The sequence below is a fragment of the Equus quagga genome, chromosome 13, assembly GCF_021613505.1.
Source record: "Equus quagga isolate Etosha38 chromosome 13, UCLA_HA_Equagga_1.0, whole genome shotgun sequence".
Lineage (NCBI taxonomy): Eukaryota > Metazoa > Chordata > Mammalia > Perissodactyla > Equidae > Equus > Equus quagga.
The window spans coordinates 11,799,149-11,820,749 of NC_060279.1; the positions used below are offsets into that span (position 1 = coordinate 11,799,149).

Below are 21,601 nucleotides of genomic sequence, written 5' to 3' on the forward strand. Positions count from 1 at the left end.
TGCTCTCTCAAGCAGCACAAAGCAAGTCCTCTCCTCTCCCTGCAAGTGTGCCACGTTGACTCTTGCCCTAGTCATGGGTGGCCTATGGAAAGCCCGGGAAATCCTCCATCCTGGTTTCTGTCATCTTTGAGCATGATGAGAGCATGACTAAAATGAAAAGTGGACTGTGAGGAGAGGTTGAAAAATTTGCTGGGAAGATGCTAGTGCAACATTCCCAGGAGGTTTGCCCCACTCTGTGCTCTAATTTGTAAAAGCTTGGACTCATAGATCAAAAGCTGAGCCTAATCCTGTCTTGAAGGAAAGTTATCTAGAACAGCTGAAAAATACCTCCCTGGCCTTCTTTTTTCACTTTCTCCCAGTCTTCCTGCTGACACAGCCCTGCTCTCTGCCAGGTTGCATGGTCTTTGATGGATGGCCTATCTTCTCCTCCTCCTCCTCGGTCCTTTTTTATTCCCCTCCTGCTCTCTTTAGGGGGCAGGGTGTTGGGTAAGTAGTTCTGCAGAAGGCAGCAGATAGACGTGTGGGGAGGCCCCAGGCACCACATTCTGAGAAAGGACCTTGCCTTGGAGCAGGTTGATTTATGGTCATGACCTAACCTGGCCCTGATTTTTGCTCATTTTCCTCCTAACAACAAACTTGAAGCACACAGCATGTTTTTTTAGTTACCAGAGCTGATGACACTGTGCATGACTCCTCTGTTTTGTTGAATAGAACCTCACCTTCCTGGAAGCCTATGGGTCTTCTTGGAGAAGCAGGACTTTCACTCCTGACTCTGATCCTCCCAGAGATGCAGAGAAGACCTCTGCCATGGGGCTTTCCTGGAAGTGAGGTTCCATGGCTGTGGCTGTGCCACGGGCAGCATTTCTGCCTGCACTTTATCTTCTGGGACCTTAGCCCATTGTTAAATGACCTCCTCTATGAGACTCTGCCATGAATTGGTGTTCCCTCCAGGATGGGGCTCTGCCAGAGAAAAGCTCTCAATAAGTTTTACCACATGCACTGTAATCCAATTGTGTAGGATCCGGAGGGAGCAATTTATGTGATGGCTGGGGAAAAGCACAGCAAACATCATGGGAAAGTCTAAGCACCTGTCATTGCACAGTGAAGAGAAGGCTTGATCCACTTGCGTCGTTTCTCTAGGTTGGATGCAACTGCAGGGTTGTTGGGGCCCCTCAGGGACTGGTGGGCAATGCTCCTTCTCAGAGTCAAGACTCTTGTGACTCAATTTCACTTTAGGAGCAGAATGGGTGCAACACAGGAGCTGAAACCTGTTCCTTCCTTGATCCTGTGGGAACTTCACAGATGTCTAAGACAGGCTCTTGTCATCAAGGAACTCTCAAATTGCTTGGTTGAATAAAGAAAATAGCAGCAGTACAGTGAGGCTCAGCAAGCTGCAACAGAAAACCTCTTTGACTAGGGCGGTCAAGGAAGGCTTCAAGGACAAGGTGAAACTTCAGCTAACTTGTGGAGGACATACCCATAGGTGGGAGGCATTTCAGACAAAGGGAGCAATATGGTATTATTTATGGGGCTGAGACTGTACTTTGAATGCTGGTGTTGGGAAAGTGACGTGTTGACTGGAGAGCAGGAATCTAATTGGGGAGGAATAAGAAAATGAAGTCCTAGTGCATCTTTCTCAGCCTTGGGCCTGTGTAGTCTCTCAGACAGGGACATTTTTTGGCTTTTCCATTTATTTCAGTGCTCTGAAATAAGTTCACATAATGTTCCTGAAACACAGATGCTCCTCTGCTTTGAGAAAGAAGAGGGTATGAGATGCTCCTTTTCCCTTTTTGTCATGACCATAAAATAAGAGTGCCAAGGACATGTTGATTCCTGACAATTCTCAGAAGATTCTCTTTTTCTCACTTGATGTTGACTTTTGTAACTCCTGGGTGGGTGATACATTCCTCCTCATTATGCTGCCAGGAGCACTGTTGAAGCACAGCTCTCTCTATCTGGTCTTGTGGACAGGGGACTGTATTCTGTCAAAACCAGCTGCCAGAAGATTCCAGGAGGGGAAAGGGGAGATGTCTGATGGAGAAGGAAGTGAGCAATCAGAGCAGTTTGACTGGACTGGTTGAGAAGTGGGAGTAGCTCGCATCTGGACCGTCTCACTTCCCTTTTTTATTATATTCTCATCTAATAAGGAATCCTCCCCTGCCAGTTGCATACCGAGTGGGGAGGTCAAGAAAAAAGAGGAAATGGAGTTGGAGGCCACTGGCTTGGAAGAGAGTTTTCAGTTCAATGTTCCCACCTTCTCTAACCTTTGGCTACTGTCCTGGCTTTGGGATAAGAAGTTCCCCTTTTGTCTCAGAGCCCTCTAGAATTGATTACTGAGTGTTATGTGTCACAGAAAATCTTGCAGGGCCACCAAGAAATTTTACCAAATGTTCAGCAAGGCAGCCTGTCAATTTAGGTACCAGCCAACACAGAGATATTAACCACTTTGCTAGCCAGTCAGTTCTCACCAGACTATTTCCAGGTGTGGATGTTAGCCCACACATTTTTTTGAGAGTCAGATCCCAGTTAGCTTTAAGAAGTGGTCTGAAAAGTTGTTAATGACACACTCACCAGCCCTTATTGTTCTTCTTGCTCCAAAACAACAACTAAAACCTTATTTTTTAGCATTTGAAAGATTTTAGTGTAGTAGAAAGAGCATGGGCTTTTTGGTTGAATAGACCTGGTTTTGATCCCTGTCTCTGGTCCTTCCTGATTCAAGACCGTGGACCACTTGCTTAATGTCTGTGACCCTCAGGTTGTTGGTCCACAGTTGAGGTTTATAAAATTCAGCTCCTACATTTGTGGTTTAATAGGGGTGCCACATGTCTAGCGTCTAGAGCATAGTAGACATTTAATAAAAGGTAGTTCAAGTCTCTTTATTACTTCTTGGCATAAGCAGCAGATCTCCTGAGGACAAAGAAAGAACCCAAGAAAAGGAAAGAAGCAGAAGCAGGTTGACTCTTCCACAGGGGCCACATTTAAAAATTTCCCCATTAAACAGTCTCTTGGAACTCTCCAGCTATAATGTTTGCTGCTGTTGGAATTTTCATAATCACTCAGGGAGATGTATCCCAGTTGGAGAGAAGCCTTTTCTCCTTGAGGGTAATTGACTCTATTAATTCCAAATGCTGGCAATTAATAATAATATAGAACTGGGTGCAAATGGTTTTTCCTGAGACCACGTGAGTGTGTAGCTCTGTTAAGATACTTGTGGTCTCTAAATGCAAGTTTTGGAGTTGAGAACAGGAATTCAATGAACAAGATGTGTTTCCTCAGTTTCCTTTCCATTCCTTCAAAAATTAGATTAAATGCAAGGTAAGGTGTTTGAACAATTTTTAATGTAGTAAACATTGGTACGTAATGGAAGCCAGTTCCAAGCAAGAGCTGAAAGAACGATTCTTAAAGTTTTAAGATGACATGGCCCAAATGTTTGGCCTCAGTACCACCACCATTTTTTGAATTGCATCATTCAATCTGATTTTTCTGACCCATGGGTAGGCTGTCATAGATCAGTTTGGTGTTGAGTGATTTCGTAAATCTTATTGATGATCTGGTCCATCTGTTCCTCTCAAGAATGTGTCTTTGATGAATAAACAACTGTTATAACATGTTTGTTTCTATCACATGTACATCCAAAGTTATAAAATCTCAATGTTGCACAAGCTCAAGGTTTCACCACATATAGTGTGTTGGCTTAGACTGCATTGGTTTTGTCAGTCTTCAGACTGAGAAGAAAGAAGTCTCCTAAATGTGGGGATTCGATAATTTTTCTTTTGAAACGAAGTCCGTCTTTCTCCTGCTTGGTGGAGTTAAGGAGGCAGGTCTCAGGGTGCCTCCTGAGAGCATGTGGATGAGCTGTGCAGGCTCCTCTGTGATCCCACTTTGTGGCTGAAGGATGCCAAAGAGCAGATCTGGGATGGACAGATTTTTTCTCACAGGGACAGTTGGTCACTGGGTGCTCAGGCAGGTATCTTAAGGCTCAAAACCCTGAGTGGAGCAACATTTATCCTCCACTCCTTTTTTAAATACTTATCTTTTTTTAGAGCAGTTTTACATTTACAAGAAAATTGAGAGAAAGGTATGGAGATTTCCTGTGTATCCTCTGTCCCCACTCATGCATAGCCTCCCCTATTTTCAACATCACTCACCAGAATGGTACGTTTTTTTTAACTGAGGATTATCCTGCATTGACACATCATAATCACCCAAAGTCTGTACTTTACCTTAGGGTTTCATGTTTGGTGTTGTACATTCTATAGGTTTGGACAAAAGTATAATGACACCTATCCATCTTTATAATAGCATACAAATTCTTTTCACTGCCCTAAGAATCCTTTGTGCTCTGCTTACTCATCTGTCTCTCCTCACTCCTGGCAACCACTGATCTTTTTATTGTCTTTATGGTTTTGCCTTTTCCAGGATATCATATAGCTAGAACCATATGGTGTGTAGCTTTCTCAGATTGGCTTCTTTCACTTAGTAATATGTGTTTATGTTTCCTCTGTGTCTTTGTATGGCTTGGTAGCTCATTTCTTTTTAGCACTGGATAATATTCCATTGTCTGGATGTACCACAGTTAATTTATCCATTCACCTACTGAAGGACAGCTTGGTTGCTTTCAAGATTTGGCGGTTATGAATAAAGCTGCTACAAACATCTGTTGTGCAGGTTTTTGTGTGAACAGAGTTTTCAACTCCTTTGGGTAAATACCAAAGAAGCGTGATTGCTGGATCATATGGTAAGAGTATGTTTAGTTTTTAAGAAACTGCCAAAGTGTCTTCCAAAGTGGATGTACCATTTTACGTTCCCACCAGCAGTGTATGAAAATTCCTACTGCTCCACGTCTTTGTCACCATTTGGTGTTGTCAGTGTTCCAGATTTTGGCCATTCTAATAGGTGTGTAGTGGTGTCTCTTTATTGTTTTAATTTGCATATGCCTATTTGCCATCCGTATATCTTCTTTGGCCAATTTTCAAATTGGGTTGTTTGTTTTCTTGTTAAGTTTTAAGAGTTCTTTGTATGGATAATGGTCGAATATCAGATGTGTCTTCTGATAGCAAGTATTTTCTCCCAGTCTGTGGCTTATCTTTTCTAGTTCTCTTGATATTGCTTTTGGCGGAGCAATAGTTTTTAATTTTAATGAAGTCCAACTTATAAATTATATCTTTCATAGGTCGTGTCTCAGTGTTGTGTCTAAAAGGGTATCACTATACCAAAGGTCATCTAGATTTTCTCCTATATTATCTTCTAGGAGTTTATAGTTTTGCATTTTACATCTGGGCCTATGATCCATTTTGAGTTAATTTTGGTGAAGGATGTAAGACTCGTTTTTTTGCATGTGGATGTCCACTTGTTCCAGCACCAGTTGTTGAAGAGACTCTCTTTGCTCCATTGTATTTCTTTTGCTCCTGGTCAAAGATCAGTTGACTAAATTTAGGGGCCTATTTCTGGGCTCTCTGTTCTGGTCCACTGATCTAGTTGTCTAGTCTGTCACTAATAACATACTTTCTTGATAACTATAGCTTTCTAGTAAGTCTTGAAGTCACATTTACCCCTTTTAAGTGATAAAAAATCAGGTCACCAGCAAAGCATCCACATCTACTTTAATAGTCAGAGAGAGAAGGAGACACCAGCAGCTTGTATCTGCTTCTGTTTCCAGTCTTTATACTAGTGGAACTGGCCCAGACTGGCTCACCAGAGCTAATTGTACACATCTCTGCCCAACCCCGTGTTCAGTGACATCATATTGGTAACTTAAAATTGGTTATTGTGGGAATATTTACATCCCAGAAATTAGCAAATGCTGCAAATCAGGGCTTGTTTTGTTGTTTTTGTTCTTTCTTTAGAGGACCAGTTGTTAAACATTTACTAGCATTACGCTGATTTTAAATCTAATTTATTCTTCCCTTCGATATCTCATCGTCAGACTCCTTTTCATCATCATAGCTAATGTTTATTTATCACTTTGCACGAGTTAGGCACTGTGCTCAGCACATGTTCTTTTACTTAATTCTCCCAACAGCCTCTTAAGGTAAGTCTGTGATCTCAGCTTGTGGTTGAAGAATGCTGAAGAGCAGACCAGTGATGGACAGATTGTATTTTACAGATACAGTTTACAAATGAGTAAACTGAGGCTCAGCAAGGTGATAAAATTTTTTTACATAGCTTGTACAGGGTAGACTGCAGACTGAAACTTTTGGCTGACTCAAGCTTGTAACCATCATGCACTATGGTCTTCCCCAGCTGAGAAAGGTTTCCGGGGCGCAGAATCATGATTCCCTGGTTCTGGTGTACTCTCTGCACCCAGCCTGACGCCAGACCTCTCTGAGCTTCAGTATCTTCACCTGTATATATTGAGGCTGGTGATAATAATCCTGCCTAGCTCACAGGATAGTTTTACTGCTTATATAATAGTTTATGTCAGATTGCTTTGGAAAGCTCAAGTACTATATAAATTGGAGATATTATTACATGCTAAGAACTGAAGGAAAAAAAATCACAGAAAGAACAGCACATCCCAATTTAGAAGATTGAGCTGAAGTGGATATTTTATGTAAACACAGGTTCTAAGGAATCTTACAGTGAATGTTTCTGGGTGAACTGGCAGGCCCTTTGATCTGGGATGTCTGAAGTTATCGTGTGGAATTCTTTGGCTTTAGCTCTTCCTAACCTTCCCAGATAGCCTGACTGGGAATCAAGGTAACCCTATTTTCATGGGTAGATTTGAGTGGTGGATACCTTCTAGGAATCAGATTATTGACAACATAGATCAGTGCTGGAAAGTTGACATTTAGTAACTTTCGGGAGAATTTCTGCGGTGTTATGTCCATGTTTTAATAAAGAGGTCTTTTTGCTGTTCCTATAGCTACTTATGCTTCCAACAATCAGTATATTTCATTATAGTTATTTGTTAAGCTTTGTCTTCTGCATTGTACTGAACTCTCCATGATGTCCAATAAACATTTGATCACTATAAAATCCCCAGCACCAAGGACTGGAGTTGGCAGCTCGTATTGCTTCATAGATATCTACTGAACAAGTGCATGGGTCCTCTTGTGGCATTCATGTATTTCTTGTGCCACAGTTGTCCATCTGCAAGCTTTGGAAAGTTCCTTAGATGTCTCAACTGCAGTTGGACCTAGTATGCATGGCAAGGCCACCCATGGGATGTTTCGTGCTGCAGTTACTCTGTGTGCTGTCTGGATATCAGAGATATTTAGCAGCAGTACAAAAACTTCCAGATATTCCCTAATTTATACAGTCCAAGCCCCTCACTGTGTTATACAAGACCTACCTTTGACCTGTTTCACCCCTGGTACCTTCATCCTGCTGTCCCCACTGTGTGGAACCATCTTCTGTAATTCTTTTGCCTATATACTCTTCAAGAGTATGTTTGGGTCTCATCCCCTCAGGAAATCCTCTCTGAACGATGGGTTCAGATTGTGCTCTGTTTTTACTCACCTATGTATTGCTTGATCTTGGTTCTGATATTATATTGAAGTCATCATCTATGTTTTTCACCATCCTGTGAGACTATAATTCCTCAAGGACAAAGACCACTTTTATTCCAAAGATGAGAAGAGTCTCTGTGTCTGGCATGAATGGGGTGTTCAGTAAATGCTGATAAACTGAAATGACTAATTCTCAATGGAATGCCTTTTTCCAGGAGGAGCAGGACAGTGAGATGAAATGTGAACCCTTTGTGGTTTAGTAGGGTGACAGCTCTTCAAGTGACCAAGCATGATCCTCTTCCCAGTAGCTAGGGGTGGAGCTTGGAGCTTCTGGGTTATAGCTTCAATTCTGGGGCTAAATCTGTGTCTGAGCACAGGCTGCAATTCCAGCCTAACTGCAGACTGGTTAATTCCATCTCAAGGGAGAAGAGAATCAGCCAATTCTCTATTCATATCCTCCAGATTGGAGAAATGGGCTGTTACCATTGCAGACTATGGAAGATGCAGGAGGGTAGAAATGTTTATTTACTCTGTCCTTGGAAATCTTGAAAATCCTCACGAGGACTCACTCGTGATCTCTTGAAAGAGGTTGAGGCTGATGGCAGTGATTCTCAGGGAGAGGTAGGTCACGCCAGGCTTCAGTGCCACAGTTTCCTCCCTTGGAATAATCGATCTTTCAGTGGGAGCAGGGGATATTTATTGCCATTTCAGTAGTCTCAAATATGAGGTTTTATTGCAAATCATAAAAAGCCCCAATTAATTATCAATCCTAGACAATCAATTGGCCATGTTCCCTATCAGCATCATGCCTGTGCCCCTATTCATAGCAGACCATCGTTTCTTTTTAACTACCTCTCATTCTATTGGTTTGCTGAGTTAATAAGGAAGTATGTATTGTGGTTGCATTGATATCTCAGACAAACCCAAGATGCCTGATTCAATGTGATTCTTCAGTGGTTAAAAAGAACTTCAGATGGGCTTTCCCCTTTCATGTCTGGTTTAACTTACCATTGATAACAACCTTTCTAATTTTCCTTCACTGACGGGAAATACTAAGACTTCCAGCTTCTGTGTTCTGCATTTCCATCTACCGGGCAGCACTGGGAAGCTTGATTTCTTTCATCAGTGAGGAGTATCAGCAGCTCTCAACATGCTTTCACAAGAATCTGTATTTGTGAAAGTTCCACATGTGATTCTGATCCACAGCTATGGTTGATGACATTGGCGTCTTAGTTGGTTTGGGCTGCTATAATAAATATACCACAGACTGGATGGCTTAACAAAAGAAATTTCTCTCTCACAGTTCTGGAGGTTGGGAAGTCCAAGATCAAGGTGCTGGCAGAGCTGGTGTCTGGTGAGAACCCTGTTCCTGGTTTGCAGATGGCTGTCTTCTTGCATCCTCACATGATGGAGAAGGCTAGCTCTCTCTTCCTCTTCTTAAAAGGCCACTAGTCACATTATGGAGGCTCTCCCTTCATGATCTAATTACCTCCCAAAGGCCCCATTTCCAAATATCATTGCTTTAGAGATTAGAGTTTCAACATCTGAATTTTGGGCGGACACAAACATTCAGTCCATAGCAGTTGGGTTAGAGAATTCTATTTGCTAAACGTGCTTCTTTTTTTTTTTTCATGGAATGAGTGCAGGGCAGTGCTTCAGCAACTGTTTACTCTCTCTTATTATAGAGGAAGTATGAACAGTGGTAACACAGCAAATAAAATGTAGTTGTTTAAGCATCTAGTGAGGGATCTCATATGCTGCGTGGACATCTTACTAGAGAGCAAAGATTATTACTATGGTAATCATTCAAAAAGTAATACTTCTATATACTTGCTACAAATCCCAACTGAAATAGACTATTTTAATACTCTTGGCCAATAAGTCCTTTCCAATATAATTGCTAAAACTAGGTTAATCAGAACTAGACTAGTGTGATAAGAAACTTCCGTCTTCTGTGTAATGTCTCAAGAAGTTAGAAATATCACTTTAGACACACTATCAGTAATTTTATGGCTTCCTATGAGATAAATGAGTGGAAACAATTATTTTATTGAATCTAGAATAGATGTTCTAAGGACAGTAAGTGAAAGTGTTCAAAATTGCAACTAGCTGCCTGGCAGGTAAGAAGCTAATTATCTAATAATTTGTATGTCAAGCCTAATAACTTATACCCCAACTCAGATACACACACCTGTGTATGTGCAACAAATATAAAACAGCATCCCCAATTATTCCTCTTAAAAAACAGCAGAAATTTACTAGCCGAGGATTAGTAACTCTGTGGTCCTGATATTAAGTGTTGTAGCATATTTGTTCATAGGTCAGTGGACAGACATAATTAAAGCTAAGTGTACTTATCAAAGTAAGTAAACCAGGGAGAAAACATGAAGCAGGGAACTTACTATTCATCTCAGTAGATTTGTCTGCTTTTGAAAATCCACCTAATTGGAGAATTTGTAATGCAGTACTTGTTATGTACCTTTACCACATAGACCTCAGCAAAAAACCAAACAAACCAATCCCCACCCAAAACAAAACTGAAACATCACCATGGAACATCATACCTAGTCATCACCAGTACTTCAGAGTCTAATGTTAGAATTACTGGGTTAGAGAGGAGTTGATTTTGTTAAAAAGAACTTTTTATTTTTTAAATTGCAAGTTATTAATTTATGCTAGAGGCAGAAGAGACCATATTCTGTCATTTATGAAAACATAGCTACTTTTAAAACACTTGCCTGCCATCAGAATGGGAAGCCCTCATGGCTTATAAATCTAGACTCTCCATAGAGAAGTACTGTTTAAGTGGATTATATAGGAGATCAGGGGAATAAATAAAATTCTGTATACAGGCTGGGAAAGAGCAACTCCTGGTGTTAGTCTCAGGTATCTGATCCAAAGGCCAGGAGATTTGTCTATTATTCATTCGTTAGTTAAAGCAGCATTTCTTAAGCGTTTCTTGTGTGAAGGTACTGCCTCCATGTAACTTGCAAGCAAAATCTGCTCCTGAGACTCTAACTGTATTTTAGAAGAGATGCCTGGGTGGAGATAGTAGTTCCTAAGTAAAGATGGGAACATTCGAGGCCTCCAAACTGCCTTCAGGATTTCTCTTTCATCTGTGGTCATGTTACATCTGACCTTGTTCCTCCTTCCTGCTGCCAACTTATTAATGATCCAGTTATCTGCAGGTGTTCCTTCCTTTGTTTATTCCATTGGACTTCACAGTCCTGTGACTGCAATGAGCAAGGTGATAAGGTAGCCTGTGGTGAGGAGCTCCTTTTATCTGGGAAAGTTCTGTTTCTGTACTGTGGTGGGCACCATTGGTCATAGAGCAATCATTCTTATAGCTGACTTGACTGATTTTTCAGGCTAGGACCATGGGACAATGGCATTTTGCTTACTCCAGGGAACTACTGTTCTCTGTGGATGGGTGTCTTTGCCCTTAGAGAGGCACTAGGGGAATAGTGGGCTGAGAATGACCTCTGTGATGTTAGTCTTCTCTGAGGGACTCCCTGATTCACCACCTTCTTGTTTTCCCCATGAGAATCAGCATTTCAAAATTCAGTAGAGAAAAATGACTTTTTGAGGGGTAGGAGATTACTGCCTTTTGTAAAAACTGTGATGGCCTTCCTGGCTTCGAGGAAACGGAGAGGAGCTGGGATTAGGGAGGAAGGCATGGACTCAGAGTCAGCCTGGGGAACATTTGTGACAAAGTGCTAGGTGATGATTGTCACTTGCATTAGACATCCCCTTTCCAGCTTCCATTTTGGTTATTTAAAAATACCAGCATGAGTTAAATTGGATGGAATCTTAAATCAGATTCCTTTTAGGGATAGACGTTGTCAGAATGGCCTGATATGGGGTACTGGAAAGGCATCTCAGGTGAGGAATCTGTATCATTTAATTTTTTCCCGTTAAAAACCTACTTTCTTGCTATTCACGTGGGTTTTCTTCTCCCTTTCTCCATCCCTCTTTGTATCTGGTATTTCTCCCCTCAATTCTTCCTTCTTTCCCAGGTGTGTTTGATAACTGCTCCCACACTGTCAGTGACAAGGGCTGGGCCCTGGGGATCCGCTCAGGGAAGGACATGAGAAGGCGAGATGCTCGCTTCTTCTTCTCCCTGCGCACTGACCGCATGAAGAAAGCCACCATTGTGATTGGCCACAGTCGCTACCAGCCAGGCACGTGGACACACGTGGCAGCCACTTACAATGGACAGCGTATGGCCCTCTACGTGGATGGCACTCAGGTGGCTAGTAGCTCAGACCAGTCTGGTCCCATGAACAGCCCCTTCATGGCATCTTGCCGCTCTTTGATCCTGGGGGGTGATAGCTCTGAGAACGGGCACTATTTCCGTGGACACCTGGGTACACTGGTCGTCTGGTCAACTGCCCTCCCACAAAGCCACCTCCAGCACAGTCCTCAGTATCCAAGCAGAGTGGAGGAGTTGACCACCCTGATCCTGACAGCCAGTTTTGAGCCTCTGGAAGAACAGTGGGCCCCCTTTAGAGATGGGAACTACCCACGGCTTGAGGTTCTCCAAGGCTTTGAGTCAGAGCCTGAGATTCTGTCACCTTTGCAGCCCCCACTTTGTGGGCAAACAGCTTGTGACAATGTGGAACTGATCTCTCAGTACAATGGGCACTGGCCCCTTCGGGGAGAGAAGGTGATACGCTACCAGGTGGTGAACATCTGTGACGACAAGGGCCTGAACCCCACCGTGAGTGAGGAGCAGATCCGGCGGCAGCATGAGGCGCTGAATGAAGCCTTTAGCCGCTACAACATCAGCTGGCAGCTGAGCGTCCACCAGGTCCACAACTCCACCCTGCGCCACCGGGTCGTCCTCGTGAACTGTGAGCCCAGCAAGATTGGGAATGACCATTGTGACCCGGAGTGTGAGCACCCGCTCACGGGGTACGATGGGGGCGACTGCCGCCTGCATGGCCGGTGCTACTCCTGGAACCGCAGGGATGGGCTCTGCCACGTGGAGTGCAACAACATGCTGAACGACTTTGATGATGGGGACTGCTGTGACCCTGAGGTGGCTGATGTGCGCAAGACCTGCTTCGACCCTGACTCACCCAAGAGGTAAGGGACTGGGGCTTGGGGTGTCCTGCTTGTAGGGTGCATTTCTGACGTTGTTTTATCCCTTTGGCTCTGGGAGACAAAAGAGGGTTCACACAGCCCCCACATAAAACATGCATCCATCCCACTAGACGTTACTGAGCTTTTGTGAAGCACTAGGTGTTGTGTTAAGTAATTAGGGACACAGAGATGACTAAGACAAGGAACAGCCGTCACAGAACTTACTGTCTCTGGAGCAGACAACTGTGTACGTGGTGTGAAGTGCACCTGAAGACATATTCACCAGGTGCTTGAGGCACAGTCTATCCGAGGAAGCAGGGGATCTTCACAGAGAATCAACAAGGTATCCATGGGTAGAAACCGTTTGGCACCAATTATACGTGAGCCTTCTTCCTACAGTCTTAGGTTCCAGCAAAGTAACACTGATCCATGAGGAGGCCTCATGTGTGCCTGATCTCTGGAGCAGTTCAGCAACTTCACGACACAAGGCATTCTACATCTAACCACAAGGCCCTTTAGGTGGCTGCAGTCTTCCTCTTTTGCCCCATTAAATGCCATTCTTCACACAGCATCCAGAAGGATCCTTCGTAAAAGGTAACTCAGATCCTGTGACTCCCCTTCTTAAATTTCTTTCCCACTGTGCTTAGGATAAAATCCAAACTCTCCACCTGGCTCACAGGCTCTGCCTCAGCCTGATCCCTGCCTCCCCTCCAGCTTCTCCCTGCAAACGCTCATCCCTCCCATGCTGTGCAGCCTGTCTGGCTGCATCTTCTTGCAATCCTCTTCTCCTTGATCTCCCCTTGGTGGGTTTTCTCTTGTCATTCCAACATCTACTTAAAGGTCACCTCCTGGCGAAGCCTTTCCTGATCCTCCACTTTAGACTTAGCTACTCAATCACTATTATGTCAACTCATTTTAATTTTCTGATCACTTATCACTTCTGATATTTTTCTTATGCATTTCTTTGTCTTTCCCCAGCCTGGCATATCAGCTCCATGAGGTCAGGGCCCTTGTTAACTACCATATTCTGGAGTGCCTACAACAGCAGCTGACACACACACACACACACACACACACACACACACACACATATGTTTATTTCATGTTTATTTTAATGAATAGATCTGATGTGTCTTCTGTTGTGAGACAGAAGCCAACAAGAGGATTTCCATTTCATGGTCGATGCAGGGATTGGGGAGTGTTAGAGGGAGGTAAGAAAGGAGAGAGGTGGGGGGCTAAACTTGTTAATTTGTGTGTGTGGGCAAGGCTTCCCCATTACATAACTGGTATTATAAAAAGGCTCACACCTGAGCTAGGGTGTAGTGTTGGTGGGAGGTGGGGGGACTGGATCTCAGCTCCCACCCAGTACCTGGGTTCTTGTCTTTGTGTTTCTGGGCCTCAATTTGTGTAGTAATTCATGATGTCCCTGTGCGTGGGCAGTCAGTTAATACCAATTAATGGCTTGGCCTGTAGTTAAGGCATGTGATGTCATGGATTGAGTGTAAGATTTGGAGTCAGGGGACACAGCTGAATTCTAGAGTCCTTGCTACTTAACTAGCTATGTAAATTATGCAAGTCACTGTCTGAAACAGATTTCTTGTCTGTAAAATGAGGAGTGATTGCGGTAATACTTCACATTACCTACATCCTAGGGTTGTTTTGTGAATCAAATGAAATAAGGTACAGGAAAGTGCTTGGTAACTCTAAAGCTTTCAATGTACAAAAATAACTCTAGGCTAACTTTAGTTATTATTCTCATTATTAGAGCTGACAGATGGGAAGCCTTTGTTTACATAATAATACGCAGGGAACTGATCACATTACCAGAAATATTCACATAAGAAAGATTCTGTTTGGGTTTGGTTTGTAGATTTTGATAACCTTAAGCAGAAGCTAATCCTCTCTAAGAACAGTGGTTGCCAAGTCTTAGGATCTCTGGGGAGATGGGGAAATCTGACTTGTTCTCATTTGTCTACTGGCTCCTTACAACCACCCACTGCCCTGGCTGAGAGAGCTGTCTTTCAAGGTACCCAGGCATCCTACTCCTTCGGGTGGCCCTTTCTGTCTCTAAATCCCTATTGCTGCTGCCCTTATCTGGGTGTTTATAACTTACTCCCCTTACTGCTGCAGAGTTGCGATGGTAACTCATCCCTTTATATCTGTAGACCCAGATGTGTTCCAAACCTTCTTACCCCTGCGTGCAAAACTTGCTTTGTGGAATAAAAGGAACTTTTTATACTTTTCTATAGTTAAAAATATTTAAATCAAAGTAATAAATCCTCACAGATGAAGATATCAAATTGTAACAAAAGGCCTAAGGACGAACGACAGTCCCCTGCCTAACTCTTCCCCATCCCTCTCCACTCTCTAGCCGTGTTCCCATATTTAATTATTTCTCCTGTCTCTTCTAGTGATTACCTCCATATCTCCAAATATTATTTTTATATTACTTGAATTATCAATTTTCTTTTCTTTTCTCTTTTAATGTCTTTGCAGCTTTATGTTTATCTTTTGTTTTAAAGGTATGCTTTTTCCCTTTTTGAGAGGGAGATTGGCCCGAGCTAACATCTGTTGCCAATAGTCCTCTTTTTTTTTTTTTTTTTTTCTCCCAAAGCCCCAGTACATAGTTGTATGTGCCAGTTGTAGGTCATTCTAGTTCTTCTATGTGGGATGCCACCACAGCGGGGCTTGATGACCGGTCTGTAGCTCCATACGTAGGATCCGAACTGTCGAGCCCCAGGCTGCCAAAGCGGAGCATGAGAACTTAACCACTTGGCCACGGGGCCGGCCCCATGACTCATCAATTTTAAACATTATGCATTGACTTGCTCTTATGATAAAGATGAGACTTTAACGCTTACACTGTCTCCTTCCTCTCGCCTCCGTCTTTCCAATATAGTTATTTTACAATTTATTGTTGAATAAGTTAGATATATTTACAATATCATGACAATTTTTTTTGTTACAAAGTATTATTCTATTATTATATTTCCTTCATGCCATAACGTCTTCCCCTACCATCCCTTGTCCCTTACGTCTCTATTTCCTCCCTTCCTCCTGCCCTCCTCTCTTCCTGCATTCATTTTTTTAAATATCCTCAATTGTCTTCAATGCTTTATCATATTAGCTAATCTACAGAATGTGTCTTTTTTCCTTTTCTTCTTTTGCACTCCTCTGGAGTTCTCCTTCTAGTTCATTCTATTTTCCTCTCCTCTTCCAATCTTGGACCAGTTATCTTTAAATCTGCTGCACAAGTTGTTGTCCTGGAACTCCTCATTACTGCTTTTTTGAATTGGAGCCACTGTGTCCTGAATTGTATGAGTGTCTCTTAATTTACTACCTTGTTTTACTGGAAAACATCTTTCAGTAACTTTCTAAGAAAGGACATTTTAGGTAACTTTTTCTGAAAATGCATTTCCCGAAATGTTTTTGTCTTGCCTTTACACAAAACTGGTAGTTTGTCTTGGTGTAAAATTTTGCGTTGGAAAACATTTTCTCTCAAACTTTTGAAGAAATTCATTAATTGCCCCCAGCTCCTATTCTGATAATTGTGTGTCTTTTTAGAGGTGGAATAATTTTTTCCCTTTTCAAAATTGTTTAGAATCTTAGCCTTAGTCTTATTGTTTGAGGGATTTTATGACAATTTTTGTAGGGTTGACCTCTTATTCTTTTTTTGTTGAGCACCCAGTGGTCCTTCCAGTATGGACATTCATGCCCTGTACCTCTGGAAAATTCTATTAAATTACTACTTTGATACTTCTTTATTTAGTTCTGCTTTTTCTTTTTTCTGCCTGAAACTCCTGAGGATAGATGTCCTGAATTTATTCTCTTTTTTCTCTCATATGTTCTATCTCTTTGTTATTTCATTCTATTTTTTTAGAGATTTCCTTGAGTTTATCTTCTAACTCTTCTACTGAATTTTTAATTTTAGCAATCATATTTTTAAGACCTTCTTATTCTTTGACTTCCTATATTAATCTATTTTTATTTTAAGGATGCAACCTTTTTTGAGGCTAAAAATAAGATTCATTCTGAATTTTCTTTCTGTGTGCTATATCTGATTGATCTGTGGTCAACTTTTCTTTTTCTTTTTTTCTTAATTCCTATCTGTCTTTCATGCTGGCGAATTTCCTCAAATGTCTAGTACTTGTTCACGGTAGGAACCACACTTTTAGATCTCTACTTGTGATGATCTAAAAAAATGATGATTATCTATGAATTTCCTTTTTTGGAGGAAGAAATCTGAAGGCAGAACATAGTGGAGAGGAGAGGTTTTTCTCTTTCCCATTGCCCTTGTATTTATTTCATGTATAAGATTTTTTTTCCCTCCCCATCCTTTGCCTTGTGTTCCTTGTGCTGAATTTTTATCACTAAAAATATTGTGTTTTTTATAACTTTTGTTACCAAGAACCATATTTTAAAAAACAATTATTTATCAAATTCCTATGATGTGCAGACACAGTAAGCTAAGCAGAGGGACAAATATAAAGAGTATATAAAGAGTAAGTGCTAATAATTTACTGGAGGGGTTTACTAATTTTATCTGAATTCCCTGAGTTCAAATCCAGGCTGAGGCACTAAAAGCAGAACGTGGAGTGTAGACTGCTTTTCTGTACCGTGGCTTGGATCGTTTGGAAGGACTTTGGATTCGTAGAGATGTAGATCTCTGGATATCTATGAGGGCCTGCGACTTGGAATTAGTGGTTGTCTCTGAGCTAAATTACCCAAACATAGCATCTCTATTATTACAATTAAATCAAAGAACAAGCTCACATTTCCATTATACTGTGACTCTGAAGGAAGTCAGCTTCGGCAGATATTTTACCAGACATTTATTGGGCAAAGGGAGTATGCCAGGCTCTTCTACTCCGAGTCCTTCTACTCGGGAGCTCACAGTTTAGCGGGGAGTTATTGGGAAGTTGGGGAGCACCTATAGATAGATTGCTAAGATGCAAGTACAATTGGTGTATAAACAATCCTCTTCATTTGTCAGATCCTGCTCAACCTTTCTCCTTTCCCCACCCCTAGCAAGAAATCAGAAATCTAACCCAAAGAAGTTCCTCTCCCATAGGCTCTTCAAGGAGGAGAGAGCCTGAGGAATCCAGCATTGAACATCTGTAACCCAGATGGCTCTATCAAAGGGAGAGTATTTATCAGCCTTGGGGCTGGTCAGGAGGAGATATGAATTATAGATACAGTACCCAGCCAGTTGAACAGAATTACCATGATAGAGGAACTTGGCTTGTGGGTAGGGAAGGCTACACAGGCCAGATGTCTCTTTCTCTGGAGGAGCTGCCGGGAGAGAGAGTCTCCAAGAGCTGAGGGAAGGAAGGGGCTTGGGAGTCCACCTCAGTAAAACCACAAGTGTCGTTGACCACTCCCTGTGGTGCATCCTCAGAAGCCAAACCAAGGGAATCTATGTCCTAAGGCAAACTCAGCTTCCCTGATCTTTGCAGGCTCTCAGCTGCTTTTTGGTCATGAATTGTCTCTGTTATTTTTCCCTCTCAAATTATGTCTCAGAGATGAAAGGTTCTTTGCTCCTGAACCTACTTTCCAGCCCTTGTTCTTTCTCTCCTTTTCACATCAGAGTTGAGCTTAGGATCCAACCAAATCTGGAACAGTGTGCTTGCCTCTCTGTTTTGGTTTCTGTGTGTCAGATCTTGTAATAGTGTTATTATGTGGAGAAAAATCACCAAATAAAAACAAATGGCTGAGCACAGTTTAAGCAAGCCATCAATCACCTAGTGTCAGACCATGCCGTGAAGCAGACAATGGGATGCCAAACGTTTGTTTTCTGATTTCTGTGGTGGGCTAAGGTCTCTGTGTGTTGGTGACTCACTGTCTCTTCTCTGTCTCATTCCCTGAGTTTTGCTGCTGGGGATTTTGAGGGAAGAAGGACTGCTCTACATAGCAATGCTGGGACATGGCCCACTTCCCCCTAAAATGGTCCTCAAGAGGGTGGGCTGGGGGAGGGGGTGCCCTGCAGGGGCATGGCAGAGCATGGTGTCCACAGTTGTACACTACAAGGTGTGTATCCAGGGACTGGAGGACACATGCATGCGTGTGACATCGAAGGGAACAGGTGGAGAAATCAGTGCTGTGCAGACCTGGATGTGTGGGATTAGCTGTGCTCTGCTCACCTACCCTCTGCGGCTGTCGAGCCAAAGGAATGGTTGGTCTGGGCCCCTGCAGCGGCGGGTCTGTTAAACATCAGCCAAGCTTCATTCTAGGTTTCTTTTGAAGTTGAAATTCAAAGTTCCCTGCAGCCAAAAAAAACATGCGCAGGGAAAATAAGTGTAAGGGGTAGAAGAGGGCAGAGGGAAGAGAAATGGAGGAGAAACTTTAAAACTGAACAGCAAAAAAACCCCTCAGTCCCTCCACTTCAAAATGCACAAGCAGTGCAAACTCTAAAGAGACAAGTCTTATCTTCTCATGCTCATTTCACCTGGCAAAGAAAATAGGAGGGGAGAAATAAGAGAACGCCTTACAGGTAAGGTCAAAAAGTTCACTTTCAAATAGAAGTGTCTCCTACAGGCCAGTTTCTCCACAGTCCTCATAGGTACTGTATTTGGGAGTACATGAAATCCACAGTTGCTCCGTTACCTGGATCAGAGAACTTTCCTCCCCAGGTGAGCTGGGAGGGGTTGTTTCTCTCCTTTTTGTGGTTATTTCCTAGCCGAATTGACAGACTTGTGAGAGAGCCATGTGACGTGTCTATGTGTTAAAAATACTTCCTCTTAGAAAATTTTTAGGAGAGACCCTAGTCTCTAGTCACATTCAGTTCAGAATACTTGGGCGTTTTCCTAGGGGTTGGGGTGGAGGTCCTGGTGCCCTGGCCAGATGCGTCTGTCTCAGATGATTTCATGTAGGGATCTCTGCCTGGAATTTAAGCCTAGGAATCTGGAAGATAGCTGCACTCTTAGAAATGTTTTCTCTTTTTCCTCCGGGAACCCTGTTTGTGTGTTACTTTAGTGATGGAACGAAAGTTAAATCTCGTTGCTGGATGTTGCCCTAACCCAGAGAAGCAGGTTGGGGAGTGGATGGAGCATAGAGTTAGTCTGAGCATCAGGGGTTTTTCTGAGGATTTGTTCCATCAGAGAGTCACCTCCTGGAGGAAGCTGCTGACCCATTAGTTTTCCTGAGTCCCAGCGCATCTTGCTTCTCACCAGGTGCTCTGTCCACGGCTGTGGACCGGATTCCCCCAGCTTGATACTTGAATGATTCCTACTCATCCTTCAAGTCTCAGTTAGGGTGTCACTTCCTCCTTCCTGAGAACACTCCTCTGTCCTCAGATAGGAATTAGCAATCTCATTTGTATCACTTCTCGTCCTCCTCCTGCCACCACTCTGCTCTGGCTTGTCGTCTCTCATCTGGGTTATTACAATAGACTCCCAACTGGTCTCCTCACTTTTGTTCTTGCACCTGCCCCACTAATCTGTTTTTAACCTAGCAGCCAGAGTAATCCTATTAGAGGATAACTCAGATGAAGTCATTCCTCTGCCCAGAATTCTCCAGCAGCTCCCAGCTCATTCAGAGTCAAAGCCAACAGAATTACTATGAACTACAGGGCCCGACCTGGTCTGGCACCAGTTACTTCTGTGGCTTCATCTCCTACCACTCATTCCCTTGTTTACTGCAGTCCAGGCACACTGGCCTTCTCACTGTTTCTTGTAGACATACTCTTACTACATGAACTTTTCAGTGACTTTTCCCTTTGCTGGAATATTCTTCCTCCAGATTTCTACATGGCTAGTTTTCCCACTTCCTTCTGTTTTTTTTCCAAGTCACCTTCTAGGTGAAGGCTTCCCTGGTGACCTCCTCTAAAATTTCACACACTCCTCTGACTCTTAACAATTTCTTTCCTGTTTTATTTCTCTTTTTAGAATTTGCTGCTAACATGCAATATATAGTTTTAATTTTACTGAATGTCTGTCTCCTCCACTAGAAGGTAAGTTCCATTAGAGAAGGGCTTTTGTGTGTTTGGGTTACTGTTTTACCCTCGCACTTAGAACAGCAAAAGGAATAGACTAAGTATTCAACAGAGATTGAATAAAGGAGTGTTCTTACCCTAGTATAGTGGTTGGTAAACTATGGCTGGTGGACCAAATTTAGCCTACCACCTGTTTTTGTAAATAAAATTTTATTGGAATGCAGCCACATCCTCATATTTACATATTGTCTATGGCTGCTTTCATGTGGCAGCCATAGTTGTATAGTTACACCAGAGACCCTGTGGCCCACAAAACCTAAAATATTTACTCTTTGGCTCTTTAAAGAACAAGTTTGCTAACCCCTGACTGAGTACATATTTATCATACTATATTGTAATTATGCATTGTTGTCTGTCTCTTGCACAAGACTTTAGGCTGTTTGTTCTTAGTACTTGTAACATAGGAAGTGCTCAATGGATATTTTTCTTTTTTGAGATTGGCCCTGAGCTAACATCTGTTGCCAATCTTTCGTTTTTTCTTTTATCTCCCCAAAGCCTCCCCGTACATAGGTGTATATTCTAGTTGTAGGTCTTTCCGGTTCTGCTATGTGGGACACCACCTCAGCGTGGCTTGAGGAGTGGTGCCATGTCGGTGCCCAGGATCTGAACTGGTGAAACCCTGGGCCGCCGAAGCGGAGCACATGAATTTAACTACTCGGCCATGGGGCCGGCCCCTCAATTGATATTTTTAAAATGAATTAACATATACATAAATGAAAAATCAATGACGGGGGGTGGGAATGGTAGTGTTGGGCAAGGGTTTGGGTGGGGTAGAGTAAGCTAGTCTGTATTGAAAAAAGAAGGGTATTTGGAATCTACACTCTAGTAATCCCTCCTACTGCTGTCATTACTGTGGTAGAGTTGCCATAATCAGGAGTAAGGAAAATAACTGAAGATATTTATGAAAGTGTAAATATGTTAGCTGAGGAGGGAAAGGCTGTGAGTCATTTAATTCATTATCTCATTATTTGAGTACCTGAGCTCCCAGATGGCTCTGAAAGGATGAGACATGGAGTAAATTTTGGTGATCAGAGAAATAGTCAGCTACAATAGCCAGGAGGTAAGATGAGTGGGA

At 42.6% G+C, this 21,601-nt stretch overlaps 1 protein-coding gene across 1 annotated transcript in view; it reads left to right on the plus strand.

The window, feature by feature from the left end:
- The window catches only part of PAPPA2 (pappalysin 2), a 257,488-nt gene that overhangs the window by 19,865 nt on the left and 216,022 nt on the right, over window positions 1-21,601 (plus strand). The window contains exon 2 of the mRNA XM_046680507.1: window positions 11,468-12,539. Coding sequence (XP_046536463.1) covers window positions 11,468-12,539 — 1,072 coding nt within the window. The remainder of the gene's footprint in view (window positions 1-11,467; window positions 12,540-21,601) is intronic.